This window comes from Labrus mixtus, chromosome 11 (assembly GCF_963584025.1).
Source record: "Labrus mixtus chromosome 11, fLabMix1.1, whole genome shotgun sequence".
Classification (NCBI taxonomy): domain Eukaryota; kingdom Metazoa; phylum Chordata; class Actinopteri; order Labriformes; family Labridae; genus Labrus; species Labrus mixtus.
Window position 1 is genome coordinate 5,363,716 of NC_083622.1, and position 26,547 is coordinate 5,390,262.

A 26,547-nucleotide genomic window follows, 5' to 3' on the forward strand; every position below is an offset into this window, starting at 1 on the left:
CATGGTAGTTGTTTAAAAATACGAATACACACTTTAAAAAAAATCTTAATTATTGTTATTTCTCAGTTGGACACTTTGGTCTAACAGTATCTTGAATAAAGTTGATTAAAAAAAAAATAATAATTTTCGAGTAGAGCCAATAGGGTCAGCTAACTTCTCACGCTAGCTCCTTGCTAAAAACAAAGTGGGTTTGCCAAGCTGCCCGGTGGCTCCACATTTCATCTGAATAATTTACTATAACAATGAAGTTTAAACGAAGAATTGTAAGAAGACAAGTTTCCTGAAGACACTTTATAAAAGCTGACTATCTTGTGGTGTTGGTTACCACAGTACATTTCTTTAAAGACACTGATAAACATCACCAAAAGAATGAAATTATAACCTAAACGTTATCGTAAAGTTACTCACATTCAATCCTCCAGGAGCCGCCGGACACCTCGATTCTTCACTCAACTTCGACTTATATCCTTAAAAACTAAGGCAAAACACGTCGCAGTGTGATGTTACGTTTCAAAAGTAACTTCATATCCACTTTGTTTGTTCATTAGTGCAAAAAAAAAACTGAGACGCTTCAAACTAAACTGCAACAGTTTGGAAGCTCGAGCAGCGCCCGCCCAGAATCCACAGGAAGCTACCGCGGGAGCTACATGGCCGAGGGGGCGGGACTTACCGAATTTCAAACGCGTTGATTGGACAACAGAACGGAGAGGCAGGAAGTTCAGAATTGTAAGCGATAACATTCGGAATAGAGTATAAGAGGGTCAGATGATCAGATCAGAGGTGTAAAAACGAGACAATTATTTAATTACATATTTGATTTATTTGCTCAATTCAGTGTATGGTTTCAACACCATAATACACAACAACAAAAAATATTTTCTATTTTTTTTTTTATTATTTTTTTTTTTTTTTATATATTCAGATCTAATTACAGATTTTTTCCCTCAACTGTTTATAGGTTCTTGCTTTAAATTACACATATATTTTTATCCCTGCACGGGTTATGTACATTTCTTGTTATGAGTCTATTTTTAATTGCACAGTTTAAGTTTGATTCATCTAGGGGTATTCTTTAAATCTTTTTTTTTCGGGTTAATATATATGTATGGGAGGGGGTTTTGTGTTTTGTGCTTTAATTTGTAACAAATGTTTCATGTCATGTACGTCTTTGTAACCTGCTACTGGATGCTTTGAATTTCCCTCGGGATCAATAAAGTATCTATCTATCTATCTATCTATCTATCTAATGCTGAAACACTGTTCATGAGCAAACAGGAGCAGGAAGAAGAAAACCTATAATACTTGCCCCTTTCCTAATAACATAAGATACTGTTTAACAGAATAAGATGGCTAACCTGTTGTTTTCTCTTTCTTTCACAAAACAAAAAATTGATTAAAAAAATATAGAAACAATCAAATACAATCAGTTAGATTAACTCAATACATTCATAATTTCCCAGAACCTTTTCTTCATACATTCTTTTAAATTGAATGATACTTGAGCAGCATTTTAAATGATTATCGAGAGAATTCCATAATTTAACTCCATTTACTGAGATACACATTTGTTTTAATGTAGTGCGTGCAAATGGACTTTTAAAATTAAATCTCCGTCCATGATCCTCCTCATTAGATGGAAATACAAACAACTTCTGTATATTTTTGGGTAATTATGAACAGGTACAAAACACTTTACAGACTAAGCATGGCTTAAAGAACAAAGGAACTAAACATGACAACAACATAACATAAAAGAACACTCACACGTCTAATCCTGAATCAAAATATTTTTTTTATTTGTATTTTATTGTGTAAAAAAAAGTCTGTGCTAAGAAGAAAAAGAAGGGGATGCATGTTTTCAGGCTCCAGCCATCTGACAACGGTAGTTTCAATTACTGTTTGAAATGAACTGCAGAAATGTGTAACATGAACACGTAGATTGAATATATTTCGACATAAGCCCCCTGGTTAAAGTTACGGAAAACGATCTAGCACCCTGGGCAAGGACATAAAACCAAAGATTCGCAGTATGACAGTTACTGGCCAAGAAGGAGTTTTAAATGTATCATGTGATCTGCTAAACAGCTGCAAGAATGCCTTTGGTTAGGAGACAGCTGCCTGCTGAGTGCTGCCTCCCATGCATTCCTGTTAGAGAAAAGCATCTGAGCCCTTATCATACCCACCCGCCAGAACAAACGACATAGTCTATCGTGTTATCGAGGTTAACATTTAAAGAGTAGTGACTTATATTTATACAAAATGCAATTCCTGACTGATGCCTTCAGGGAAATATCCTGAGAAAAAAGCTATGACGTTGGTAGGCATCCCATCAGTTACTTGTTCAGAAAGAGGCAGAGAAAACCTGAAACATGATCAATAAATCAGGCTCCATCCAGATAATTGTCAGTGTATAGAACATCTATACATTTTTGAATGGTAGGGTCAAGACTCAATACAGTGGATCCATTTACAACAAAATAAATGTGTGACAATGACTCATGGGCTATTTTCATAGAAGAGCAGTCTCACATAGAGGTCTGTCATCCATGAATGGATTCTATCAGTTTGTTTTTTTCCAGTAATGGAAAATAATAATCTAAAATAAGACCCTTGTGCTGTTTATTCTAACTTCCTCCTTGAGGGTTGTTTTTATTTCTCCATGATCACCATGTGATACCTCTGCTCAGCTGGAAATGAGGTTGAAGATGTCAGTGTGTTTTGTATTGTATGCATTCCTGGCTTACACTCACAGTTGATTCAAAGCAAAAAAAAACAACTTATCAACAATAGGAGGATTTTTTTCACATTTCATTAAATGAAAGCACAATACAAAACAAAAGTTAGTTCATTTAGTCTAAACAATTTTGTGGCAATGCATTCATTCTCAAAAAGGCTTAGTCGGCAATATAATTCAAATTTGACAAAATGTTTTAATACATTTTTTAATTTACACAAGTGGAAAATAAAGCACATTCCCAAATCACTGCCCTTCAGCCTCTGGTAAGGGCAGCAGTGCTCTAGAATAGAGTCTGTGGGGAAGAGCTTGTTGCTGAGGCTGAATGGGCTCAACATCACAGTGCTCTATGAGGGAGGAGGGAGGCAACAGGTGACCACACCTGGTCCCTGCTCTGGGAGTATCCAGAGGGGGAAAGAAATACCTGAAGCAACAACAAACAAATGGAGACGAAGACATGGACAGGGAGGAGACGATGACAACGGGGCACAAAAGGAGACATAAAAGGAAATAAAAATGAGAGATTAAAAATGAGACAGAATGTTTGCATGCTTTTGAAAAAAAGAGAGAGTGGAGAGTGGCAGCGTATGGATACATGTTTAAAAAGGGTGCGGTCACATTTGCAGAACGGAAGAAAACACGTTAGAATCAGAACAAAACTAGAAGCTGTAAATGGCATGCATACGGAAACAAATGAGGCAGAGGTAAATGGCTGAAGATGCAAAGATGTGAAAGAGGTTAACTACAAATAAAGGGACATGTTGAAACTCTGAATAGAAAATCCTGTTTTCATGCCAAGAAAAGAGCATTAAGAGGTCCAGTATGTAAGATCAAGGAGTCTATTTGTTTGTTTTAGCACAAATGGAATATTATAATCATAATTGTATTCTTCCTACAATCACCTCAGAATCAGAGTTACACCGATACCTTAAGACAAGCTATCTACATCTTTATCCAGAGATTTGTGATTCTATTCGCAGAGGAATGTGTTGTTAGGCATCTCTAAGCTCGATGCCAACTGATCATAATAAACACACAAGGAAAACAAAAGTAACCCATTCTTCTCTATGTCACCGGAAGTGTGTTAACGTTTAAGCATACTTTTAATCTCCCCTCCCTAATAAAGTAAAAGGATGAAAACAGAGAAAAAACAGAACCCAGAGATTTGTCTCTCCTTTAGACATTTTGAAAGACCATCACTACCACTGATGTATTTGTAAGACTTACATATAGGACCATATTCAGCTGAATTAGAGTTTTTTTTTTTTTTAAGTTTCTCGATTGGGTTCAGAGCTCACTGAATATGTGAAGTAGTTTTTTCAATGACTAAAACAGAGAGCTCCTCCATGTCACAGAGATGCTTCATTGTGAAAACTCTAAAAACATTTACTCCGGGCTCATAGGAAGGTTTGAAAAAACAAAAAAAACTCAACTGATCTGAAATGTACATTATGATCATAATTCAGGTATATGGAAGAACGGAAGAGGAAAAGTTCTTTTAGGGGTATTTCTATTTATTTTTGTAACACTGGGTGGATATTTGGATTGTAAATACACAGGGATTGTTATTTATTTATTTTAGGTGGGGATAAATAAACTGGGGATACTGGTTTGTACGTTTTGAATAAATGTGAGCATTTGTTGGAATAACATATAAACTAAAAGAAGAAAGAGAGAAAGGAGTATATAACTTTTACTTCTACATACTATTTTTCCAACACTGTTAAAAAATTTTTTTTATCATCTTGTTTAAATTTTTGGTTTCGAAACATTGATTCATTCAAATCTATAAATAAAAGGAATCATAATTACTGTGTTAATAGTTCAGTCTTTACAAATTTGATTCTCTCATACCACAAGTGGCACCTGGACGCTCAGGTTTTTAATCACACCACTTCTACGAGTGTGTCACCCCCCATGATGTACCTTTATGTTTCACCAGTCTACCTTAGACCAGACAAACCAAATAATGGTTGTTAAGGAGGCCTTTCTCCCTTTATCAAGGCCACAGATAGTTCTCCTCCAAGCTCGCAATCTTCGACTTCACCTCTAGATGTCACTCTATCTTACACACTGCTCCTTTAACCACTTGCAACCCCTTGCTGCATTCAGCCAGAGCGTGACTCACACATTTCAAATGCACTGACACAACAGAAATGTGCAACTGATGCAGAGGAGACATTAGTAATATGCAGGATGCTGGTATATCTTTGGAGAGGTCAGCTGCCGCAGGGGAGGGGCAAAGGGAGCTCTCTTGCCAATCCTGCATGCAACAAGCAGTACAACACCACATTAGTTTAACAAACCCCCATGTCTTGCCTTATCTTGTCATTAACGACTTTAATGCAACTACCTTAACAAAAATGCAGCACACAATCACATTTGGTTTTAGAGTTGTTAAACAGTAGTCACACAGTGCTCAGGTCTCGGGTTACTCAGGTTAGCGGTGAGTCATAAACACCGGGCAAGATTAATACAGAGGTTATGACGGTTGTTAAGTTTAACACGATTCACTAACTGTGATACATTCAAAGTTTAAGCTCCCAAGAGTTTGTAAGAAAAAAACACAACTGTCAGAGATGTAGACAGGAGAGGTAAAGTCTTAAGACTGTCTCTCCAGGTCCTTTACATGGCATTTTTAGATAGCCAGTGACAGTTACCTGTGCTGCCAGATCAAGTAAGACATGATGATCAAAGTCCCTGAGTGTTTTAAAAGAGACAGGATGAATATTATTTTGAATGAATTCAGTTTTTCCATCTGAAAATCAACAAACGTGAGAGGCTGTATTAATGAAAATTAATGTCTTTGAATACATTTCTGATGTTATCAAAGGTGGTTAATAGGGTTCATGCAAGTCCGGCTACAGCTGTGCAAAGAGTTTGGCAACAGCTGCTCAAGTTTGGAAGTGAAAAAGAGGAGGAGAAATATGAAAATATTAACAGTCTTTGATTTAATTGCTAATCTTAAAATATAAACCTCAAGATGCAGTAATCAAATGTTTCTTTATTTAGAAATAAATTGGTAAGAAATATTTGTTCCTCTGTATTCAAATAGCTCTAGCATTTGAAATAACAGTCACATATCAGATTTATATAAACAGGTTTATTTGACTTTTTGTGCCCCTATCACTGACAATGCAAAGTGGGAACATAAGACCACTCCTACAACATGCAGCAGTACAAAAAAACAAAACAAAAAACAATCACACAAAGCATCCAACTTCGTAGGCTTTATGCTGGCAACCCTTTGCATAAGTGCAACATTTGGTCAGTGGGGGCCCGGAGAGTTTGTAAGTGAGCAGCTGTAGTCCCAGTCAGTGTGAGGAATAGTGAGTTGTCAGTTCTGACTGGCTTGGGGTCAGGCTGGGTGAGTGGCATCACAAGAACCACACCACCTACCTTCCTGCAGTCATCCCGTTCAAGGCATTCTGGGAGGTCTGAACTGAGGAACCCACCACAGTGCTCATAGCTGTCGGCTGGCCAGATGAGCCGGTGAGTGGGCTCCCGTCCCCCTTCAGGATGCCTGTGCATTTCCAGTTGTCCATGTAGTTTGCTGCAGAGGGGACAAAGAAGTTAAAAATGAGAGTTCACACTAAAGGTTTATCGTAAACAAAAACTAAAAAAGTAAAAAACACTTCTATGAACTAATTTAAAAAAGGCTTAACCATAAATTAGAACAAACTGAAACTGTTGTATTTGTTTATAAAATCATAAAGAAACTGTTCAGTTCTCGTGCACACAGGGACACAAGTCTATATCTAAAAGCTGTCTTTGTATCATATCAGCCAAGTTCTTTATACAAAACGTACCATGTAGAGTAAAGTATAAGAAAGAGAAACAGTATTAACTTCTGCTGTGAACGAGCTCATCCAAAACTGAAATCACAGACAAACCATAAAGAATATACGTCAGCTCGATTCATAGATAAAACCTAAGAATATTTTCATCTTGTTTTGTTTTTATTTCAGTTAACGTAAAGATGTAGTATTGTAGTTTGTTATTTTGTTAGTTTTCCTAAACCATAATAACCATGCTCAATACACTGTATGATAAATGCATTAAGTGCCAACTAGAGATGCAACGATCTACTTTTTTTCAGTTCCGATCCCATTCCAATACCAATATTTTTATTATCAACGTAACTAATAATGTTGTTGTTGTTGTTGTTGTTGTTGGTAGTACTGTATGTGTGAGGCTACATAAAGCTGTAGTAAACCCAGCATTGCATTGTGTTAGCTTCACATACAAACAGGAAGCAGCAACAACTGTCTGGTTGTCAAATTAAATTGTTAAAACTCAAGTGTAAGAATTGTACTTTTGACGGAGCTGTTCCATCTCGTCTGAGCGTCGTCATGGAGACGATTTGTGGACACTTCTTACAGTTCAGTGTGAACATCTTCAAAGCGAGTGGGGAATGTTTAAAGTGCCCAACCATCTTTCTTAATCTGTGACGTGGATCGGTGGCGTCAGTCCGCTATCCCATATGTAAATTCCATCAATATTGGACCCGAGACTGATATAAGATGAGATCGATTCCATCTCAAGTGTCAACAATCAGCCTACAGAGAGTCTGAAAGTGTGAGGTGAAAAGGGTTTCCTCAAACTGGTGTTCTAGCAATTCTAGCACTGTGGAAATACCACATCTCTGTTTGTGAAAATGACAACCAGGGTCAAATTACAGAAATAGACTGATACCAATAATGCATTTGTTAAGTCTCTCAATACCTGCAAGAGCCGCTGTCAACGTAAAAATGGACAAACACTTAAACACAAACACAGCTTCCAGGGTTGCTATCACTATGATAAAAAGAAGACAGATAAGTAGTCACCACCACCAGTAGCTACCTTTCCACAGGCGAACACAACCGTCATCCCCAGAAGAGGCCAGTAGGGTGCTGGTGATGTTCCAGCTGACGCGCCACACCTGGGAGTTGTGGTTGTCAAACTGAGCAACAATCTGCACTTCAAACTTGGTGGGCCCCGCAGATACGCTCTCCTTCCTGTCAGAGGGATCCAAGTAATAGAAAGTTCATTGATTCATTGGTAAGTTTTTTTTGTTTTTACAGTTTAGAACATCTGTAAAAATAAGTTTTAACGCTCAGCATTGATGAAATCTAAATGACATTACTTCTTCATAACTCAACTTTCACAGTAATGAGAGAAAACAAGACTTCACCTCATAGGAACAAGCTTAAAGATTCGGACATCTTTCGTTGCGATAGCGAGCACGTGGAAAGATCGTCCCAGGTTTGGAGCAAATGCGATGTCATGGACTGCATCGGTAACGGTCATCAGGGTCTCTGCTTTAGCATATTTCCTTTAAAAAAATTAAAACATTATGAAAAAGAAGAATTTAGATTTGGGGAATTTTTAAAAAGAGATTGATACACAGCACTACATCGTTACCCACCTTGTGTTTTCATTATACTCATAGATCTGAACTTTCCCTCCATATGTTACGTTGCTGTCATCACTGCCCACAGCAAACATTGGAGGGTGGGCACGAGAGCTGAGTGGTGGTAGGAATAAATAACACAAAGTTACACTCACAAATACTCAAAGTACACAGCAAGTACATCAAACAGATTCCTTAAAATGTCGTGTTAGAATCATGCCAGCTTCTAGTTTTTTTATTACCACAGGAGACCAAAATTATTAACATCAGCAAGATGTCATTAATGACGTCATTAAAAAAAGACTGCTATAAGTCTCACATGCCACCAGATGTCACTGTTTTTGCAGAGTTTGAAATGCCATAGACAAGTCAAGTCAACGTTTATTTATATAGCACATTAAAAAAAACAACCTCAGTTGAAACAGGGAGATAATAAAATGTCAAGCTCAACGTTTGTTAAAGGCAAACACAAAGAGGTATGTTTTCAGCATCAATTTAAAAGTGAATAGATGTGGCGGTGCTGCTGTGCACAGGTAAACTGTTCCACAAGTTAGGAGCAGCCACTGCAAAGGCTCTGTCACCTCGGGTTTTTAGCCGACATCGTGGAACATCTAAAAGCTTTTCCATTGTTTTCAGCAAAAATATAAAGAAAGCCTCATGAGGCTTCTTCTGCCAACGACAGAGAGGATTCATTTTAAAGATTTACTGGTAACTGCTTTTTTATCCAGCCTAATTTCAATTCTGAAAACAAAACCTAGCCCTTTCTTTGATTGAAAATAATTAATAACATCAAGTGAATTAATGATTTTAGAAAATATGTTACATTAAATCTGGAAATGTAATAACTTAGCTTCATATCACATTGCATGACTAAATAAAGCTCGAGCTGGCAATTTCAACTGAAAATGCTTTGTACATGTCACAACAGCTTTGTTTTGGAAAGAAACGGTCTAACCTCGAGGGGTTCCAAGAGATGCAGCTGCAGCTCAGCTTGCAAGAGATCTCGTGCTGCAGGGACCACTGACTCAGGTTCATCACGTCAGGAGCCTCATAGATCCTCACCACTCCGTCCGCAGAGCAGGTGGTCAGCATGAGGCCCATGTGTTTGGGAGCAAACTTCACATCAGTCACTGAAGTTCTACTGTCCACCAGTGTGGTTCTCTTTATCTAAAACAGAAGAGCGTGACATGCTTTTTTAAGAACCTGAGTCTTTAGAAAATTGGCTATCAGTAGTGACGAGGGATATTCAACAGAGAGAATACAGCAAAATGGAAATATCAAAAAGCTTGGCTCGTACTGGAGTCTGTCTGAATCAACGTCCCAGTAATTTAGGACGACAATCATCTTGTTCATGTTTTTTTTGGCCATCTCTCTAATTGAGAATAATGGAGGCTGTGTTTGATGTTGTACCCTAAAGATCTGACAGCATTTTGAGCTGGCTCAGCTTGCTTCACCGTATGGAGATCCATTTGTAGAAAGAGCAAACTAAAATCAATCAGAAGAACCGCATGTGAAAAAGTGATGATTAGATGGATGACATGCTTTGCATCATCCAGTAAGGAACAGTTTCTATCTTTCAGCAGGCTCTAATAATGCTAACAGCGTGTTTGCATTTAGGCAATGTCCCCTGCACTTGAAGTGCACTACAAGGGGGATGTCATGCAGAGCCTTGATGTTTTTGAATCCCAAATGTTAGTAAATTCGAGCTAATTACAGAGTACACTTATCGTGCTGTACGTGCATATGTGCCACACCAAACAAACACTGACAATGGGGGGTAATTCCAAAATGACCTATCCTGTGCAAACAGGGCTTCAGATGGGTAAACTTCCATAACAACAAATTATTGTGTATGATCAGTGAATGCTGCAATAGTTACAGAACTGGTGAGCAGTCTTTGTTTAAGTATTAAATGTATGTGAGGTGTATTGGATGAACATTTAGCCAACATAAAAACACCAGTGTAACGACGTAAACAGTCAGTTAGAGGTTACAGAGGATCCTAAATCTTGCAGTATTGGTAACATACATTGACCCGGGCAGCTTTTGGTAAAGAAATGTTCTTGATAGAGAAATAAAATGTATAAATAATAGTTTACTCCTCAGTCACTATCTTACAGCATTACTGAGAACTGAAGAAACTCAAGGTGGGATTGTTTTGACTTTGATTGTTGATTCACTGTTATGATCAGTGAATGCTGCAATAGTTACAGAACTGGTGAGCAGTCTTTGTTGAAGTATTAAATGTATGTTTGTAAGGTGTATTCTGCTTGGATGCTGAAGTTTCTCCTACCCAGTGGCTCAGTCCTCTCTGCTTGTCATTGGACTCCCCAACAATCTCTTCCCAGACAGCAGCTGTCCTGTCGAAGGAGCAGGAGGCCAGAACCTGGCCAAATTCTGGATGAGCCCACGTTACTCTCCACACTGATCCACTGTGTGTCTGAACAGGAAAAATTAATCTTTGTCAATATATCCAAACACTGGTTTGTATGCTGCTATTTTACCAAAAATGCATTTCTTAGTTAAAAAGGTTCAAGCAGCAGCAGGTTACCTTCCAGCTGGCTGTGCAGTGCCACTCTCCATTCTCACTTTTATCCCAAACCTGAAACAAAGAAGACGGAAGGCAATGCTGAGAATAACAGCTGATGATTTAGTGTCTGAGTAAACTTAATAAAGCTAGTAATAAAGCGAGTACCTATATATGAAAGTCAATGGCTTTCTTAAATATAATATAATAGAATAGAATAGAATGTCTTTATTGTCATTATACAATTGTACAACGAAATTATTTGGCTTCACCTTAAAGTGCACACACATACAAGCATCCACAGCTAAAAACAACAAAAGAAGAAATTTAAAAAAAGGAACTCTCATTCAGGTAAGATGGGCAATGTATGGTAGGAGTTATTTACAGGTAGTAGCATAACATAATATAAATAGATATTGCAGAAATCTAAAATAAATATTGCACAGTATGAAATGTAAAATATTGCAGAAATATAAATTAAATATTGCACAGTATAAAATGTAAAATATTGCAGAAATATAAAATAAATATTGCACAGTATAAAATGTAAAATAGTGCAGAAATATAAATTAAATATTGCACAGTATGAAATGTAAAATATTGCAGAAATATAAAATAAATATTGCAGTGTGAAATGTAAAATATTGCAGAAATATAAAATAAATATTGCACAGTATGAAATGTAAAATATTGCAGAAATATAAATTAAATATTGCACAGTATGAAATGTAAAATATTGCAGAAATATAAATTAAATATTGCACAGTATGTGTGGTGGTGTGTATTAAATGTAATATGTGTTTTACTATGAAACATCATTGATGAGTTTAGAACTATACATTGCACCTCTTAATCACAGGTGGTATAATAAATGATGCAGGTTTTTGCAAATCGACTTTAAATAAAGTTTTCAGTGTTTACATTAAAACTTTATGTGGAGCTAACTGTAGCAACCATAGCTTATATGCTACGGGTAACATAACTAGCAAATGGCCTAAATTAATTAGGTTAATCCGTCACATATGGTCAGAATATTTATCCTCAAATTTAGATAATAACATAATATGAGATGTGGGTCAGTAAATACCACAGAAAACTGCTGATAATGTGGGTAATGCTAACAAGCTTAGCCTTGAGAGCTAACGCTAACATTAGCAACGTGATGCACATTTGACGTTAGTTAAAGTTACCTTCACACTTTGGTCACTGGAGCAAGTCGCCATTCTCCGACCGTGAAAATCATACGACACATCGTGGATGAGATCTTTGTGGTCTGCAGCGATACTACGAGCTACAAACATGATGAGCAGCAACACTGGCTACACCAGCTACCTAGCTAGATTGTCATGTGTCCACTGTGTGTGTGTGTGTGCTGAGCGGGTAAGTAGCATGTTGTAGCAGTTCAGTGTGTGTAGTGTAGTTGTGAGTGTGTGCATTAGTGATGGCCACTGAGGGGCGCATTCACCCTTCCTCGTCGTTTTTTTGTTGTTTTATTGTTTTATGTTTTTAAGCGTCTTAGAGTTTTTAGAAAAGCGCCAATATATTATTATGATTATTATTATTATTGTTATTATTATTATTATTATTATTATTATTCGTATTATTAGTATTATTATTATTAGTATTATTATTATTCGTATTATTATTATTATTCGTATTATTATTATTATTCGTATTAATATTATTATTATTTTATTTACATAAAATGGCAACATTGTACCCATATGAATGACAAAAATGGTACGTTATTTTTTTTAAATTATTATTTATTTTGAAACATATCATGTCAAGAAAACAAAGTAATGTTTTTTTAATGTATAGCTTTATATCGTTTAAAAATTAGTAGGTATGCAACTTTATCGTTACATTTTTGCTGTACACGGGTTGCCAGGTTTAGTAGGAAAATAATGACTTCATTTAATTTGGTCATCATATTGCATACTGTGGACTCCAGGATGAGGAAAATAAATAATAAAAAATAAAAAATAAAAAATAACGTACCATTTTTGTCATTCATATGGGTACAATGTTGCCATTGTATGTAAATAAAATAATAATAATAATAATAAGACATTGGTTTTATATAGCGCTTTTCTAAAAACTCAAAGACGCTTAAAAACATAAAACAATAAAACAAAAAACGAGGAGGACAGTACAATGAAGAAGTAATGTAGGAGGGGGGAGTTAGTGGTTGTAGGCAGTTAAAATACACGCATTTTAGGCATTGTAAATTATTTATATTGGTTTAAATAATTGTATAAAAAAGCAAAGATAGTTCACTCTAAAAGATGCCATTTGGAGTGGTTTTTTTTAACATAAAATAAACATCCACAGAGAAGTATGGGACTCGAATGTTTTTTTTTAATGTAAAACTAGGAGGCATGCAACTTTATCGTTACATGTTTGCTGTACACGGGTTGCCAGGTTTAGTATGAAAATAATGACTTCATTTAATTTGGTCATCATATTGCATACTTTGGACTCCAGGGTGAGGAAAATAAATAATAAAAAAAATAACGTACCATTTTCGTCATTCATATGGGTACAATGTTGCCATTTTATGTAAAGAAAATACACGCATGTTAGGCATTGTAAATTATTTATATTGGTTTAAATAATTGTATAAAAAAGCAAAGCCAGTTAACTCTAAAATATTCCATTTGGAGTGTTTTTTTTTAACATAAAATAAACATCCACAGAGAAGTATGACACTCGAATGTTTTTTTTTCCGGCAGGTTGAGATAAACGCTTAACTGGCAACCCGAGTCAGTCAGTCAGCGTGCATGCAGTCAGTTTTGTGCAGGAGCAGCAGACTCCCCGCAGGGATTCCCAGGGTTACACAGACTTGTCGTTTAGATGGCTTATAGAAAGGAGTAACTCAGTGAACGGCGCTGCAAACACTCTGTGATCATCCCGCGACACCATTTACGACACCATGGAGCAAGAATTTGACGACATTGACTCGTCCGGGGGATGGCAAAACCTTTACAATGTAAGTAGGGACACTGGGCCTCTCGTGTTTCTATGACGATCGGTTGCTAACTTACTTAGCCGCAGCTTCCTTCACTAATGTTTGTTCACTTTTAAGCTTTCACGCGATTCACTCGGCTGTGTTTAACGTATACACTTAATCATATTGTGTGCAGGAGAAACATAGGATAATGCACTCGGTGAAGACAACTGAGAAAGTAACTAAGCAGTCCGCTACGTTGACTTCCGTAGCTAGAAAACGTGCAGCCGCACAGTCCTCATAGTTGAGCTCAGTTTGCTAATGCTGGCTGACGCTAGTAGACGTCAGCTGCAGTTTCTGAGAACTCGTCAGGACTTCCAGAGAAAAGCGCATGTGTTTTTACCCTTTACCACCAGCTGTCTAAAAAAAAAAAAAAGAGCCCAGCATTTACTTTATAATATTTCATTCTGACCCTGTTTAATTTCGGCTTTTATCCGGTAATACTGCATGAAACCTCTAAGTGGAGGATTACATGTTACTGGTGGCGTTTTACAGCCAAACATAACCCAGTTTTACAGTTTTGGATGATTTAGCCGACCTAAAAATACCAGTGTAACACCGTAAACAGTCACTTAGAGGATACAGAAGATCCTGAATCTTGCAGTATTGGTAACAGACATTGCCCCGGGCAGCTCTTGGTAAAGACATGTTCTTGGATAGAGACATATAAATGTATAAATAATAGTTTTATTAAAGAAATAGTCCCTCAGTCACTATCTTACAGCGTTACTGAGAATTGAAGAAATTCAAGGTAATTGCAAAATTCTGAGAAGTAGGATTGTTTTCCCCATGTGCACTGAAATGTTGAAACTCCTGATGTCTGTCAAAGCTTAGTTTATTTCTTTAGGTGCCTTTATTTGTGTTTTTTTTAAGTATTATACTCTGTCACTTATCTCTCTAAAATAAACTAATAACAAACCTGTTCAGTTGAGGCTTGGAGAATGTCTTTGGCCGCACCCCATACACATCATGAAAACTATGTGTTGGAATAACACGAGCACACGACAGCCCTTTGACAAATGACAATCTGAACAAGCAAAGCTGGCACGTCCGCTATTAGATGATAGTTCCAATTAATCTGGCACGAAAGACGTGGTGTTATAGCGAGTGTGTTACACAGGTGTGCTTTACTTTCCTGAATTTCCCCCGGGGATTAATCAAGTATTTCTTTTTTTTCTGATTTCTAACACTATGTCCTTCCTACTTTGTCTTCGTGTCTCTCCAAACAGGAGATTCGCAACCAAGCCAGTGAATATCCTTACAAAGTGGCAAAACTTCCAGTGAATCGGAATTTGAACCGCTACAGAGATGTCAGCCCATGTGAGTCTTGATGATGAATAAGGTTATTAGTAAAAATGTGTAAATGTGGAATGACGTTTCTATGTGATTCTGTAATTTCCCTATTCTCTTGAATCTTGTTTCAGACGATCACAGTCGTGTAAAACTTGAAAACTCTGAAAATGACTACATCAATGCAAGTCTCGTCATGGTGGAAGAAGCCCAGAGAGCTTACATTCTTTCTCAGGTATGGTTTAGTGTTTACGTCAATGACTCTATATGCTCATGTTGAATATATCGATGGATCATTTGAAGAGTGTGCAGTGTGTGCAGGATATCATTTTGATGTTTTGTGAACTTGTTGAGCTTAGCAACATGTCAAATCTGTGGGCTCATTTTTTTTTTTTTTTTTCGATTGCTCGGGCAGATATGTCTGCTCCACCTCCTAATCAAACAGCTTTCCATCCAGCCTGATTCATTTGAAGCCAATCAGTTTGAGTTGTTTTAATATGTCGAGTGCACGCAGTTGAGGCCTTTTTCTTTGTCAAAGGAAGAATGTGCGACTTTTTGAGCGCCAGCATGAAACCAAAACAAACTTCTGTTTGGAAACACCACCGCTATTCTGAAGCCTCCGCTCTCCTCCAGCGACACACCTCCAACTTGCGTTAGCACAAAGGAGTTATCAATTTGAACTCTCAAAAATGAAATGAGAGAACCCCAAACATTTGGATTTGAGAAACGGTCCTGGTGAAATGATGGTCTTTCGTCTTCTGAATTTTCTTCTTCTCTTGTTTCCACAGGGGCCTTTGAGGAATACCTGTGGTCATTTCTGGCTCATGATTTGGGAGCAGTGTTCCAAAGCCGTTATAATGCTCAACAGAGTCATTGAAAAGGGATCTGTGAGTACACTTCAGTCACTGCTGACACCGACTTCTTAACATTCCCGTTCTAGTTTAGGCTGTGATGTTCCAGCATTCATTTTTCTTCTCTTTCATATCGTGTTAGTGATACTAGCTAAAGGTGATCTTGATACCAAAAGAGCAGTCAGCATACCTTATCTGTGTTACGGTGTGTTCTGACCAAAAGCAAATTCAAATATTTGATGCAGCATGATGAAATAAAAAAGTCAGTGGAAAGATGTGAATTGAGGCAAAATTGCGCCAGACGGATCAATCATTACAAACATTACACTGGAGCAAGAAGTTTGTGTGATGCAAAATCATATACACTTTGGATTAAAATACATTGGATATGGATGACATAAACGCCATTCTTAAAAAAACAACAAGCAGGTTAGGTTTTGTTACATGTGGCCTGTTGTGAGTCGAACCAACAACATTTTAATTTTTTGACTGTCTTGACAAATCCACATCATGATTTCAGGGTTTATGCTTCCTGTGTACACAGTTTTGTTTATTGTAATTAAATCTGGTTGAATCTGATGGTGTAGTGTTCATTTAGCAGCAGAGAGTCTTTAGCTGATGTGTGACATTCTAAATTCAGTCAAACTGTAACTTACCAGAGACAGATGGACAGGCGCCCAGCAGCTGAAAAAGATTTCTAGTAGTTGAATTCAATACGGGAAATCCTGATATTGAGGCCGAGCCATCGTTACATCAAACTGAATGTTGGTGCCATGTCCCAAGTGGCTGAAAGCAACAGTAAAGTTAATCCAAACAATCCCTGGAGAAGGGCTTAATAACCGAGCTATGCCTCCAGATGATGTTATGAGCACAGACGGGGGGGTTTTTAATTTTTTTCGACATATCTTTACAAATGAATACTTGTTTGTGTGTTGTTTAACCAATTAGACTTGACACATTTCATTTCACATTTTGTCTGAAAACTGATTTTTTTTTTTTTTGCATCCACTGCAGGAATCTCTCTGTGTTTGAATATTGTTTATTTGTGCTTGCAAGGCTACATTGTATTTTGCTAAAAAAAAAAAAAAAAGATTTTGATTCAGTATCTAATAAATAAATTCTGTGACACTATTTGGTCACAGGGTTCCAACGGATGTGCATGATTCTCTATAAGATTTCTGCTACACCAGAAAGCATGGCCTATGTGTCTCCAGTGAGTGAAGTAAATACATTTGTGTCTCAACAGGAAAAGTGTGCTCAGTACTGGCCCACCACAGAAGAGCAACAGATGTCTTTCACAGACACAGGGTTTGTTGTCAGGCTACTTTCTGAGGAGGACCAATCCTATTACACAATCCGAGTCCTAGAACTGCATAACACAATGGTGAGCGTGACAGGCAGATTATTAGATAATCACTTCCCCCCCCACCCCCACCCCACCCCCAGATGCTGAGTGGTATAATTTCAGAGATGATATTTTGTGAGATAAAAACTTCCACGTTTCATTTCTGTATTAGAGAATAGGTTTTTTTTAACATGTGTTGCTTTATCCTGGCTCTATTTTCAGGGCAGCTGCCACTGGTCCTGATCATGACTTTACCTGTGCTAACTTGTGTTGTTTCACTATTGTAAAAAAAACCCAGTGTTAAAGTCTGAATGTATGAAGATGATCGATTCTAATCACAGTCGTGCTGAACTCTGTCTAAAGAAATGATCCAATCTGAGCTTACATTTCGTGTCTTCTGTTGTCAGACGAAAGAGTCCAGGGAGATCTACCACTTTCACTACACCACGTGGCCTGACTTCGGTGTCCCGGAATCTCCCGCCTCTTTTCTGAAGTTTCTCTTCAAGGTGCGGGAGTCCTGCTCGCTGGACCAGGAACACGGGCCCTCTGTGGTGCACTGCAGTGCTGGAATTGGGCGTTCTGGGACCTTTGCCCTGGTGGACACCTGCCTGGTCCTGGTGAGGAAAAAGGGGGAGAGGGAATTTCATCAAATATGCAGAAAATCGAAAAACGGTTCAAGTCGATAGTCAAGGTTGACAACAAATAGTTCAAACATTGCTCAATAGTTTCGAGTTATGGCAAGCGAGCAAGATGAGATTTAAAGATTATGCTTACTTAATAACAGATGGAAAGGGAGAGGTTGTGGCATGTCGGGTGCATTTTTCAGCTTAGTTGAATACCTTGGTAATAGGAATAAAATGGAAACACATCAGCTTACTTTATTGCATTTTTAAGTTTGAAGAGGTTATTACAGTATATGACAACAACAGTAAATCATTTATAAGCACTTATGCTTCAGCATTATCAATCTAATATCAGAATCTGTGTTATTGCCAAGGTTTGGTGTTTTAGTGAAAAACAGTTAGCATGGAAGTCGAGCAACAATGTCAAAAAGCTATGAAAACAGTAATATTCCTGCTGATGAGGACAAAGAACTTTGATCATATAGAAGGAGCTGTTCCATCTCGCCTGAACGTCTTGATGTAGATCATATGTGGCCACTTGCAGTTCGCTCTGAATGTCTTCAAAGTGAGACAGTGCGAGTTGAGAGCGTTTAAAGTGCCCGACGATCTTTCATGATCGGTGACGTGGATCGGCACCGATATGAAAATTCTGTCAATAGAATAGAATAGAATTACTTTATTGATCCCAAACTGGGAAATTGTGGTCATGGTCATCGGATCCGATCTAATATTGGTATCGGATCTGATATTGACGGAGTGCTTTTGTCCAGTCTCTTAATTAAGGTCCTTCCGGTAGTTTGAAGGTCAAGACACTAACTTAACCAGCGAAAAAGGAACTTGCTCCAGATCAAAAATTCAAAGACAAGAGCTAAAGGAAACTGTAAAGAAGTAAATGTAATAAAGGAGATATTACTTTTGACTCTTCAAATGATCTCTAGGACTTTTTTTTAAAGTGAATTGAGACATTCAAAGACGCAGCAGTGTCGTTCTTTTCCATCACAGTGACTACATGGAGACATTAGAGGCTTATCTACAGAGCGCCCTAAAGGGACAAAATAGCCTGTGATTGAAATGAACATTTTAGACCTTAATTGATGGCGATTGACAAGTTAATGCGGACAGCTAATAAAAATATATAATAGAATATGAAGACACAAGGTGCAGTGGAGGAACTGTACATGTTTGCAGGTATGTGCATGATCTACTGTGAAAATATCTTACAGTATACATTTCCACACAGTGTGCTTTTATAAACAGAAGAATTCTGAGGTCCAATGTGCGTTAATGTAATGTGGGGGTTTCAGGTAGGGCAGGGGCATTATTGATGACGCTGGCAGCAGAGAAGAAGAAACTGTTGTTGTGGCGTGACGAGGTTTTGATCCTGATGGACCGCAGCCTCTCAACGGAGGGTCAAGAATAGTCTGTGTCTGGGGTGGGCCACAGTTTTACCCGAACGCCTCAGGGTCCTGCAGGTGTACAGGTTGTGGAGAGATGGCAGATTGCAGTCTATCACCATCTCTGCAGAGTATATGATACTCAGATTGTGATGGAGGAGGAGAGGATGGATTCAATGATGGCAGTCCTCCTGAAATTATCTAGATATTTTCAGGAGTGCATATGGGAAAACGGCTTCAGTTACTTTTCTACTGCTCTCATTCAGAAAGGCTTTTTGCACTTCTTGCATTTGATGGTACCCGTACTCAATACAAGTGACATAATCAGCGATGCTATTCTTTCGAATTTATCAGGAATTTCAAAATTTTCCATCCTGAAGAGTTGACCCTCGAGACTGAAATTATCCATGAAAGTGTTTCCCACACATGGACTATTGCTGGGCAGTTTGCCAGGTTGTCCATATTTATGACTGCCTAAGTATATTTGCCGTCCATTTTTTTTTTTTCTTTTTTCCTTTTAATCCCTGGGCGATCCTCGCTCGCTCTCTCCTGCTACAGTTTAAGCCCAGAGAAGAAGTGTCTGACACAGGCTCTGCACATAATCAGGGAGAGACATCTGCCTTTACATCCGTCTTTGTATTCAATGATTGTGGTGCAACGTCTCATGTTAAATATCTCTTATACTGTTGTTCAATTTGTTTTGTGCAGCTGACGACTGAATGAAAAGATACTGCTAATGCCTACATGTTTTGTAAAAGTGTTAAAATGATGTCATTTAGCATTGTGTGATAATGTGTCAGATGAACACTAAAATAAATGTTTTTGTTCTTCAGTCATTCAGGGTGGAGAATACAGAAGATATTATCCTTATCTCATGTCAGTGTTAACCAAAAATATTTTTAAGCTACTATTTTAGGACCACATAGTTGCATGGTGTTGCGTTAAGCCTTAAGTTTCTCTTTTAACAGTCAAAGCTGCCACTAAACAGTCTTTAACTTATTATGCTTACCTTCTGATTTGATAAAAATGTCAAGTCAAGTTAGATCACCTCCTGCCTGACATATATCGTATGTATGTGTTGATGTCAAAGTAACCAAACGGACTGAGAAATGACCTATACACAATCATAGTATATAACTTGATTGCTTTTCTGATCAGGGATCTCTGTTGACTAAGATTGAAACTCTTACATTATACCCTCTTAATACCATCCATACATGATTCTAAGATTAGAAGCCTGGGCCAGCATGTCTGTTTTCTGTCTTAAAATAAAAAACTAGGCTCAATGCAGATGCTTTTCATTTGTCTTCTTAAACATCTTAATCTGTTTTGCAGATGACCAGGAGAAAAAACCCATCATCGGTGGACATACAGAAGGTGCTACTCGACATGAGGGAATACCGCATGGGTCTGATCCAGACCCCTGATCAGCTCCGCTTCTCCTATATGGCGGTCATTGAGGGAGCCAGACTCGTCCTGACAGACTACTCCGCAGCACAGGTAGCTCGTTCATGATGCTGTTTAGGCTTTAGTGCTCCTATGGCAGTGAAACTCTGATGTCTGAGACCGGACAGATGACTGCCAATGTCCAGTGTGTATCTGATAGAGGACAGGCTTTTACTCAAACCATAAAACAGACTCTCCAACAGCCTTCCACTTTCAACTTTATTTGTAAAACTATTACCCCAAGCAGCTAGAGGTTTGAAGGGTTTGATAGTAAAAACTGGTGGCTTTAAACTACAGCAATTTCTTTGTCCCTTGTTTTTAGGATTCTCTGTTTGTTTGTACAAATCTAGTTAACCACTGGGGCTAGTGGTGTGCGATATAACGATCTTAGATCGGGAAGGATTTGAACGTGTTGACGATTTGCCAATGAACACATTCTGTATTATGATTAAAAAAAAAACTGAAGTTAATCCTATAACATCATTAAAAACAACGTAGCTTATAAACAAAGGCTGCAGAGCCTGTAAGAAGCTACAGCTGTAGGAAGTCTGCAGGGCGAAAATAGAACAGAAACACAAGAACTTGAAGTCTACATGTTTTGCATGAATGCATGAATGCATCACTGTGTGAAAATGTTCCTGATGAACACAAAAAGAGAGCACATTACTAAATCATAATTTCAAAGTGGTGAGGAAAACCTTCAAATTGTGCATAAATATTTATCAAATTGGGGGTAAGACATTTCTGATTCAAAAAATGTTCTGGGTGAGACCTCCAGACCCCCAACAAAGACGTTTTTCAAATAGACTAAACTTGTCAGCACCGTTTTTGTGCATTTAAAAACATTATACAGGGAATTACGTTTGGTTGAACTGGTCAGTAACTTACAAATTAGTCTTAAGATCACTATGAAAAAATTGTGATAAAATCATGATTTTGCCCAAAAAAAATCATGACTGATTTTTGACTCTATCCACTGCCCTGTCTCTCTTTATAACGACATAAATAGCTCCAAATAATTTTTTTTTTAATGTAATTAACCACCATTTCAAGTTTACAAATGTCAAAAGAGTAGTTAGTGGTGTCATTGCATTGCTTTACCTATGCTTTGGGGTTACCGGTAGCTGTTTATTACTTTTCTGTCTGTAAACTACAAATGTAAAAATGTAAGACCTTTACTGATTCACAAGTGTGGAGGTAACGCAGTAATGCCAACTGTTGAGGGAACTTAACGATTCCCTGTGTTGCATCTTTGTGTCGTTTAGCAAATCAAGCAGATAGTGATGTCCAGAGATGACTCCCCCCCTCCACCACCTCCACCCAGACCTCAATTCAATGACAGCAGGCCCAACGGTCAGCCAGGACCCTGTCAGGAGCCACAACCTGTCTCAGGAGAGCACCTACCTGCTGGAGAGCACCTACCTGCTGGAGAGCCAGACAGCCAAGACAACAGCATTGCAGAGAACTCTGGACAGTAAGTAACAGCTCAGGACTCCTTTAATGTCTTTTTGATTTCTATTAGGGCCTGTGTTTGCAGACAGTGCTTTTTGCGCTGGAAGTATTCACAATAGTGGTGAGGCTTGCCACCTCTCCAGCTACCACAACAACTTCCATATTATGGAACTTGAACAAGCGTCCCTCCAGTACCCAACCCAAGTTCCTACAGGCTGAGCTACTGCCGCCCCATTGATCGACCTTGTTTAGAATGAATCTGTTTTGAAACGAGTGCTGCTACTTACGGTCAGTAAGTTAAATTCTCATTTATTTAAGGGACTGTCAATTTTTAATAAAAAATAATATTTTATAAGACTTAGAAAATCTTAAATTTGATAGTTAATGTAATTAATTTGAAGGTATTAATGTTGTGCATGTTTTCCTTTCTCTCTTTGAAGGTTAGAACTGTCAGCTGAATTTAAAATCATAGTTTATTTTTTAATTCAAATCTACTGAATTTAATAACAAAACCTGGTGAGGAACTTAAACAAGAAGGGAGTGGTAGGAAAAGGGGGAGCAACCCTGTTACCAATAAATAATATAAAAAGACAACAGGAGAAAATTAGATGCACACTTTACCGCCAATTTAAACACAAATAATAACAAAGAAAAATATTTGAGAAAAAGAATAGTGTCCACCTCTCATGTCCCATTGCAATTCCTGGAAACCTTCCTGTTATCCACTCAGTTCAAATGGAAGGGTCTCAAAAGCTCCAAAATTGGAAGATCCCAGTAATCCAAGCAAAAAATATATATAAAAAGCAATGCATTGCAAAGTCATCAATAAGAGGAAAAAAAGAGGATGTCCATATAGTGGAACTCGCCGATCCTGGAATTAAGATTTCTTAATGACTAGACCTCAAAGAGTCCTGACTTGATCTCAATGTTCACAGCCCTCCAAACCACATATCTGCTTCTTATGTGTAGTAGGAAGCATCGTGAAAAGGAGTCAATATTTCAGTTTGTCCTCCAAGATAACAGCTTTCCAGCAGCTCTCCTCTGCCCTCTTCACAGGAAAAACCTATAAACAATGCTCCCTATGTTCTCCCCTGGCCACGCCCCCTACACACCTGTGTCTACCTAGCTGAAGCAGGACACATGACCAGGCTGACTGCAGACTAATGGTGCATTCAAGTGGTGTCGGACACATCGGAAAAACGAGATCCCGAGTTGTAAAATGCTCATGAACAACTGCTCAAGTCAGAGCAACAACTCAGAAACTAATTAGGTGCCTGACTTGCCAACTTGACGTCAGAATCGTCATAACATGGGGAGGCAAAATATGTTTTGTTAATGTTTAGATACTTTTTATTAATTCACATATCGCACATCAACTTTCTTCTCAAAAAAGTAACAATTACATTCCACAGATCTTGTTGGTAGCGTCAACGCTGTTGTCTTTCTGAACTGAAATCACGTTAAGTCAGAAGAACGACTTCCCAACTGGTCAACCTGGACCGCCCGAGCAGCATAAACGTGACTCCACCAGAAACATGACTGACAGGGACAGAGACACCCCAAAGGGACCTTGCAAGGAATTATTTTAATCAAACCACCTTCTAAATAATGTTGTCTCCCCTCTAATCATTGTGGCCATGTCACAAGGTTATGAACCTCAAAAACTCTGAACTAGAAAATATAAGAGGCGTAAGAGTGAGTAGTCCTGTGCGTTGTTTTAAGGTGAAGCAGTCCTTTCAGGGTTGGACAGCAGCTGAGCAGAAACTCACAAACACACAGTTTCATTCAAATCTGTGGAAGGGTGGACAAATGGTGGATCCCTGAGTGAGCAAGTATTGAAATGCTGCAGGCTTTATGAGGGCGAAACTAGTGTGTGATTGGTCTTGTGTTTTTTAAAGGATTTAAAACTCAATTAAAGTGACATTTTTCAACTTGTTGAGGCTAGGCTTGTTGAGACCTATTAGCGCCACTTTACAGCAGTTATTTATGTTATGTTCATCTTTTGTTACATGTTCAAAATATTAAAAAAAGACAATTAAAAAGATCAGATAATTCTTTAAATTCTTTGGCACATCAGCTGTACAGTGCCTCACAATGATCTCATGTTCAAACTGGTTTTTTTTGCTTACCCATAACTGGCTCTTCTTTTTTTGCCCCCCCCAGTGTCAGAAAACGGCACCGTGAGGAGAGGATTGCCAGCACCACGCAGAGGGTCCAGCAGATGAAACAGAGACTTACCGACTCGGAGAAAGGTCGAGAGAAGTGGCTGTACTGGAGACCCATCCTTCTCAACGTGGGTGCCGGGACAGCTTTGGCAGCGGGCCTGCTGGTGTGCTGGATGTACTTCCAGTGAAACATCTGCAGTCACTTCTAACTGACTCATATTTTGCACCAGTACCTGGGATTAGGTACTTCTCTAGGTTTTAGATTTAGAAGGTAACATGTGCATAACTGAGGGTATTTATTTCTTAAGGTCAAAATGCGGGAGCGCTGGATCAAATGATTGTGTGTGTATATTTTTCATGTAAGATCTTAACAAATATAGTAACATCTCAGGATCTTGGTGCCAGCACGATGATTTAATTTCTTTTCCTTCTTGTCAATGTTGATGAATGTACTGTATCATAGCAAAATGCTTTGAAAGAAACTTACTAAAGTTGCAGTACAAAGCAAACAAATATATATATTCTAACAGGTTTGTTTTGAATTCTTTATTTTTAATGGTCAGATGTGTTTTGATCATCTTTGGATTCTTTTTACATTTCAAAAAACCTTGTGTTGACTGTCCTTCCTACCTTGGATATGTAGGAAGACTTACAACTCAAGAAATCAGCAATGGCTTTTTTTCCTTTTTTTTTATTTTTTATTGTTAGTTGAATTTGCATTTCATGCATGCATTTAGACGTTCTCAAGAGCACCACTTGTTCTTCCATTCACATTAAGCAGGGCATCCCAAAATGGCCAGATATATATTTTTTGTGACGGGACACTTCATGGGGAGCTGCCTTGCTGACATTTCAAACTCGGCCAGAATATTAACCTTTAATTTTCTCTTATAAGAGCTTGATTTTTTTTTTATTCCATAGATTTTTGCTTGTACAATTTGTCTGGTTCTTCACCGCATATAGCGTGTGTTTACCCACTGGATGGGTTCATGTGTGTGTATATGTGTGTTCAGGTTATCCCACTGTCGTTTTAAAGAGGAAACCAAAGCAAAGATGTTTGATTCTCAGAAGAGTACAGCCAAGATGGCTGCTAAATGGAAAACCTTGTACTCCAAATGTGTGGAATGTAATTTCCATCCGATCTTTAGTATAACAAACACCTGCATTACAAAGTGATAGCACTGTAGCTTGCATTGTGTGTGACTTCTTAATTTGAAACTATAGCATCCAGGAATTGGTTTTCAGTTGACTTGTACCAGTCTGAAACTATAATAGTGCAATGTAGAAGTTGGAGGCGAGCACTTTGGATAAAATGCCAGTTAGGGTAGTAATAGTCTACATTTATCTTTACCTGTTTGTTTGCTGGTTGAGATAGCTTTTTATGTGCCTTGAAGTGAGTTAAATGGAAAAGTGTGTGCTCCAAGCTTTCCTAGCATGATCAGTTTAGATGACGGCTCATGTAAGCCGGTGTTTCACGTGTAACACGAGAAACGGCGTTGAGAGTTTTGTTGTAAATGGACGTGAATGTCATTATCCCCCCCGTGTATGCGTGGGAAGATGATTGGCTAGATACCACTCTTGGACATTGCTTTTACTAAGATCTTATTTAACCCAGAAGAGATACGTGTGAACGTAACATTCCATTCATTCTTGTTTTCCACATAAGATTTCAGGGGAGTTTTGTACACTGCTGAACTACAGTGAAAAACATGGCAGATGGTGTTTTAAAAAAAAAAGAAAATAAAACACAAAATACTTCTTAAAATAAAACATTCACCTTTTTTTACCAAACCTTGTTCTACTTGTTTTTTCCCCCCCGACCTTAATTCTGTGTCAGAAAAGGAGCTTTTATGGCTCCACCAACTGTTCTCCTCCATCCCTGAACTGCTGTGCTGTGTTATAGGCATAATTTCATTCTGACCATGAGCTAAATCAATGCAGCCAGACTGGAGGCCTCTACCCGTGGATTCCAGGAATTGATTCAATATTACAAGAAGAGGCCTTACTCATATTGACTGCTTTAGTAATTTCATTTTCTCTTGTCTGTGGGGTGGAATTGGCGTGTGAGGCAGTACTGTATTTTCAGTATGAGCAATATGCTAAAAAAAAAAATTATCTTCTTTAAGAATTTAAACTATTAATCCTACAAACGTTTTTTTTTGTACTGACAAAGAAAGAGACATTTTAAATATTTTGTATGAAACAGGTTTAAATAAACATCTGCCTTATGGATGTATTATCTATCTACTTCTTACTGTACCGAAATACTGTACAGAGAAAAAAACTACAATTTGGACTACAAATGGGTCCTTTAA

At 38.0% G+C, this 26,547-nt stretch overlaps 2 protein-coding genes across 3 annotated transcripts; one reads left to right on the forward strand and one right to left on the reverse strand.

Moving 5' to 3' along the window:
* Positions 1–2,925: 2,925 nt before the first annotated feature.
* On the reverse strand, positions 2,926–12,045 carry seh1l (SEH1-like (S. cerevisiae)). Of its 2 annotated transcripts, none has more exons than XM_061049708.1 (9): positions 11,847–12,045; positions 10,681–10,731; positions 10,423–10,569; positions 9,085–9,296; positions 8,145–8,243; positions 7,911–8,051; positions 7,580–7,734; positions 6,134–6,287; positions 2,926–3,158 (listed from the first exon to the last, which is right to left on the reverse strand). In XM_061049708.1, exons 1-9 carry the CDS (start codon positions 11,955–11,957, stop codon positions 2,981–2,983), a joined length of 1,248 nt encoding a protein of 415 aa, XP_060905691.1. In that variant the 5' UTR covers positions 11,958–12,045; the 3' UTR covers positions 2,926–2,980. The 2 variants fall into 2 exon arrangements, with proteins under 2 accessions (XP_060905691.1, XP_060905692.1); XM_061049709.1 differs by lacking the exon at positions 2,926–3,158 and adding an exon at positions 4,785–4,997 and having other exon boundaries at positions 11,847–12,044.
* Positions 12,046–13,426: 1,381 nt separating this feature from the next.
* ptpn2a (protein tyrosine phosphatase non-receptor type 2a) lies at positions 13,427–26,023 on the forward strand. The gene is made up of 9 exons (XM_061049711.1): positions 13,427–13,648; positions 14,896–14,986; positions 15,091–15,191; positions 15,745–15,843; positions 17,054–17,191; positions 17,560–17,769; positions 20,505–20,669; positions 21,881–22,089; positions 24,231–26,023. The coding sequence occupies exons 1-9, from the start codon at positions 13,592–13,594 to the stop codon at positions 24,418–24,420; spliced, it is 1,260 nt and encodes a 419-aa protein (XP_060905694.1). The 5' UTR covers positions 13,427–13,591; the 3' UTR covers positions 24,421–26,023.
* Positions 26,024–26,547: the final 524 nt, after the last annotated feature.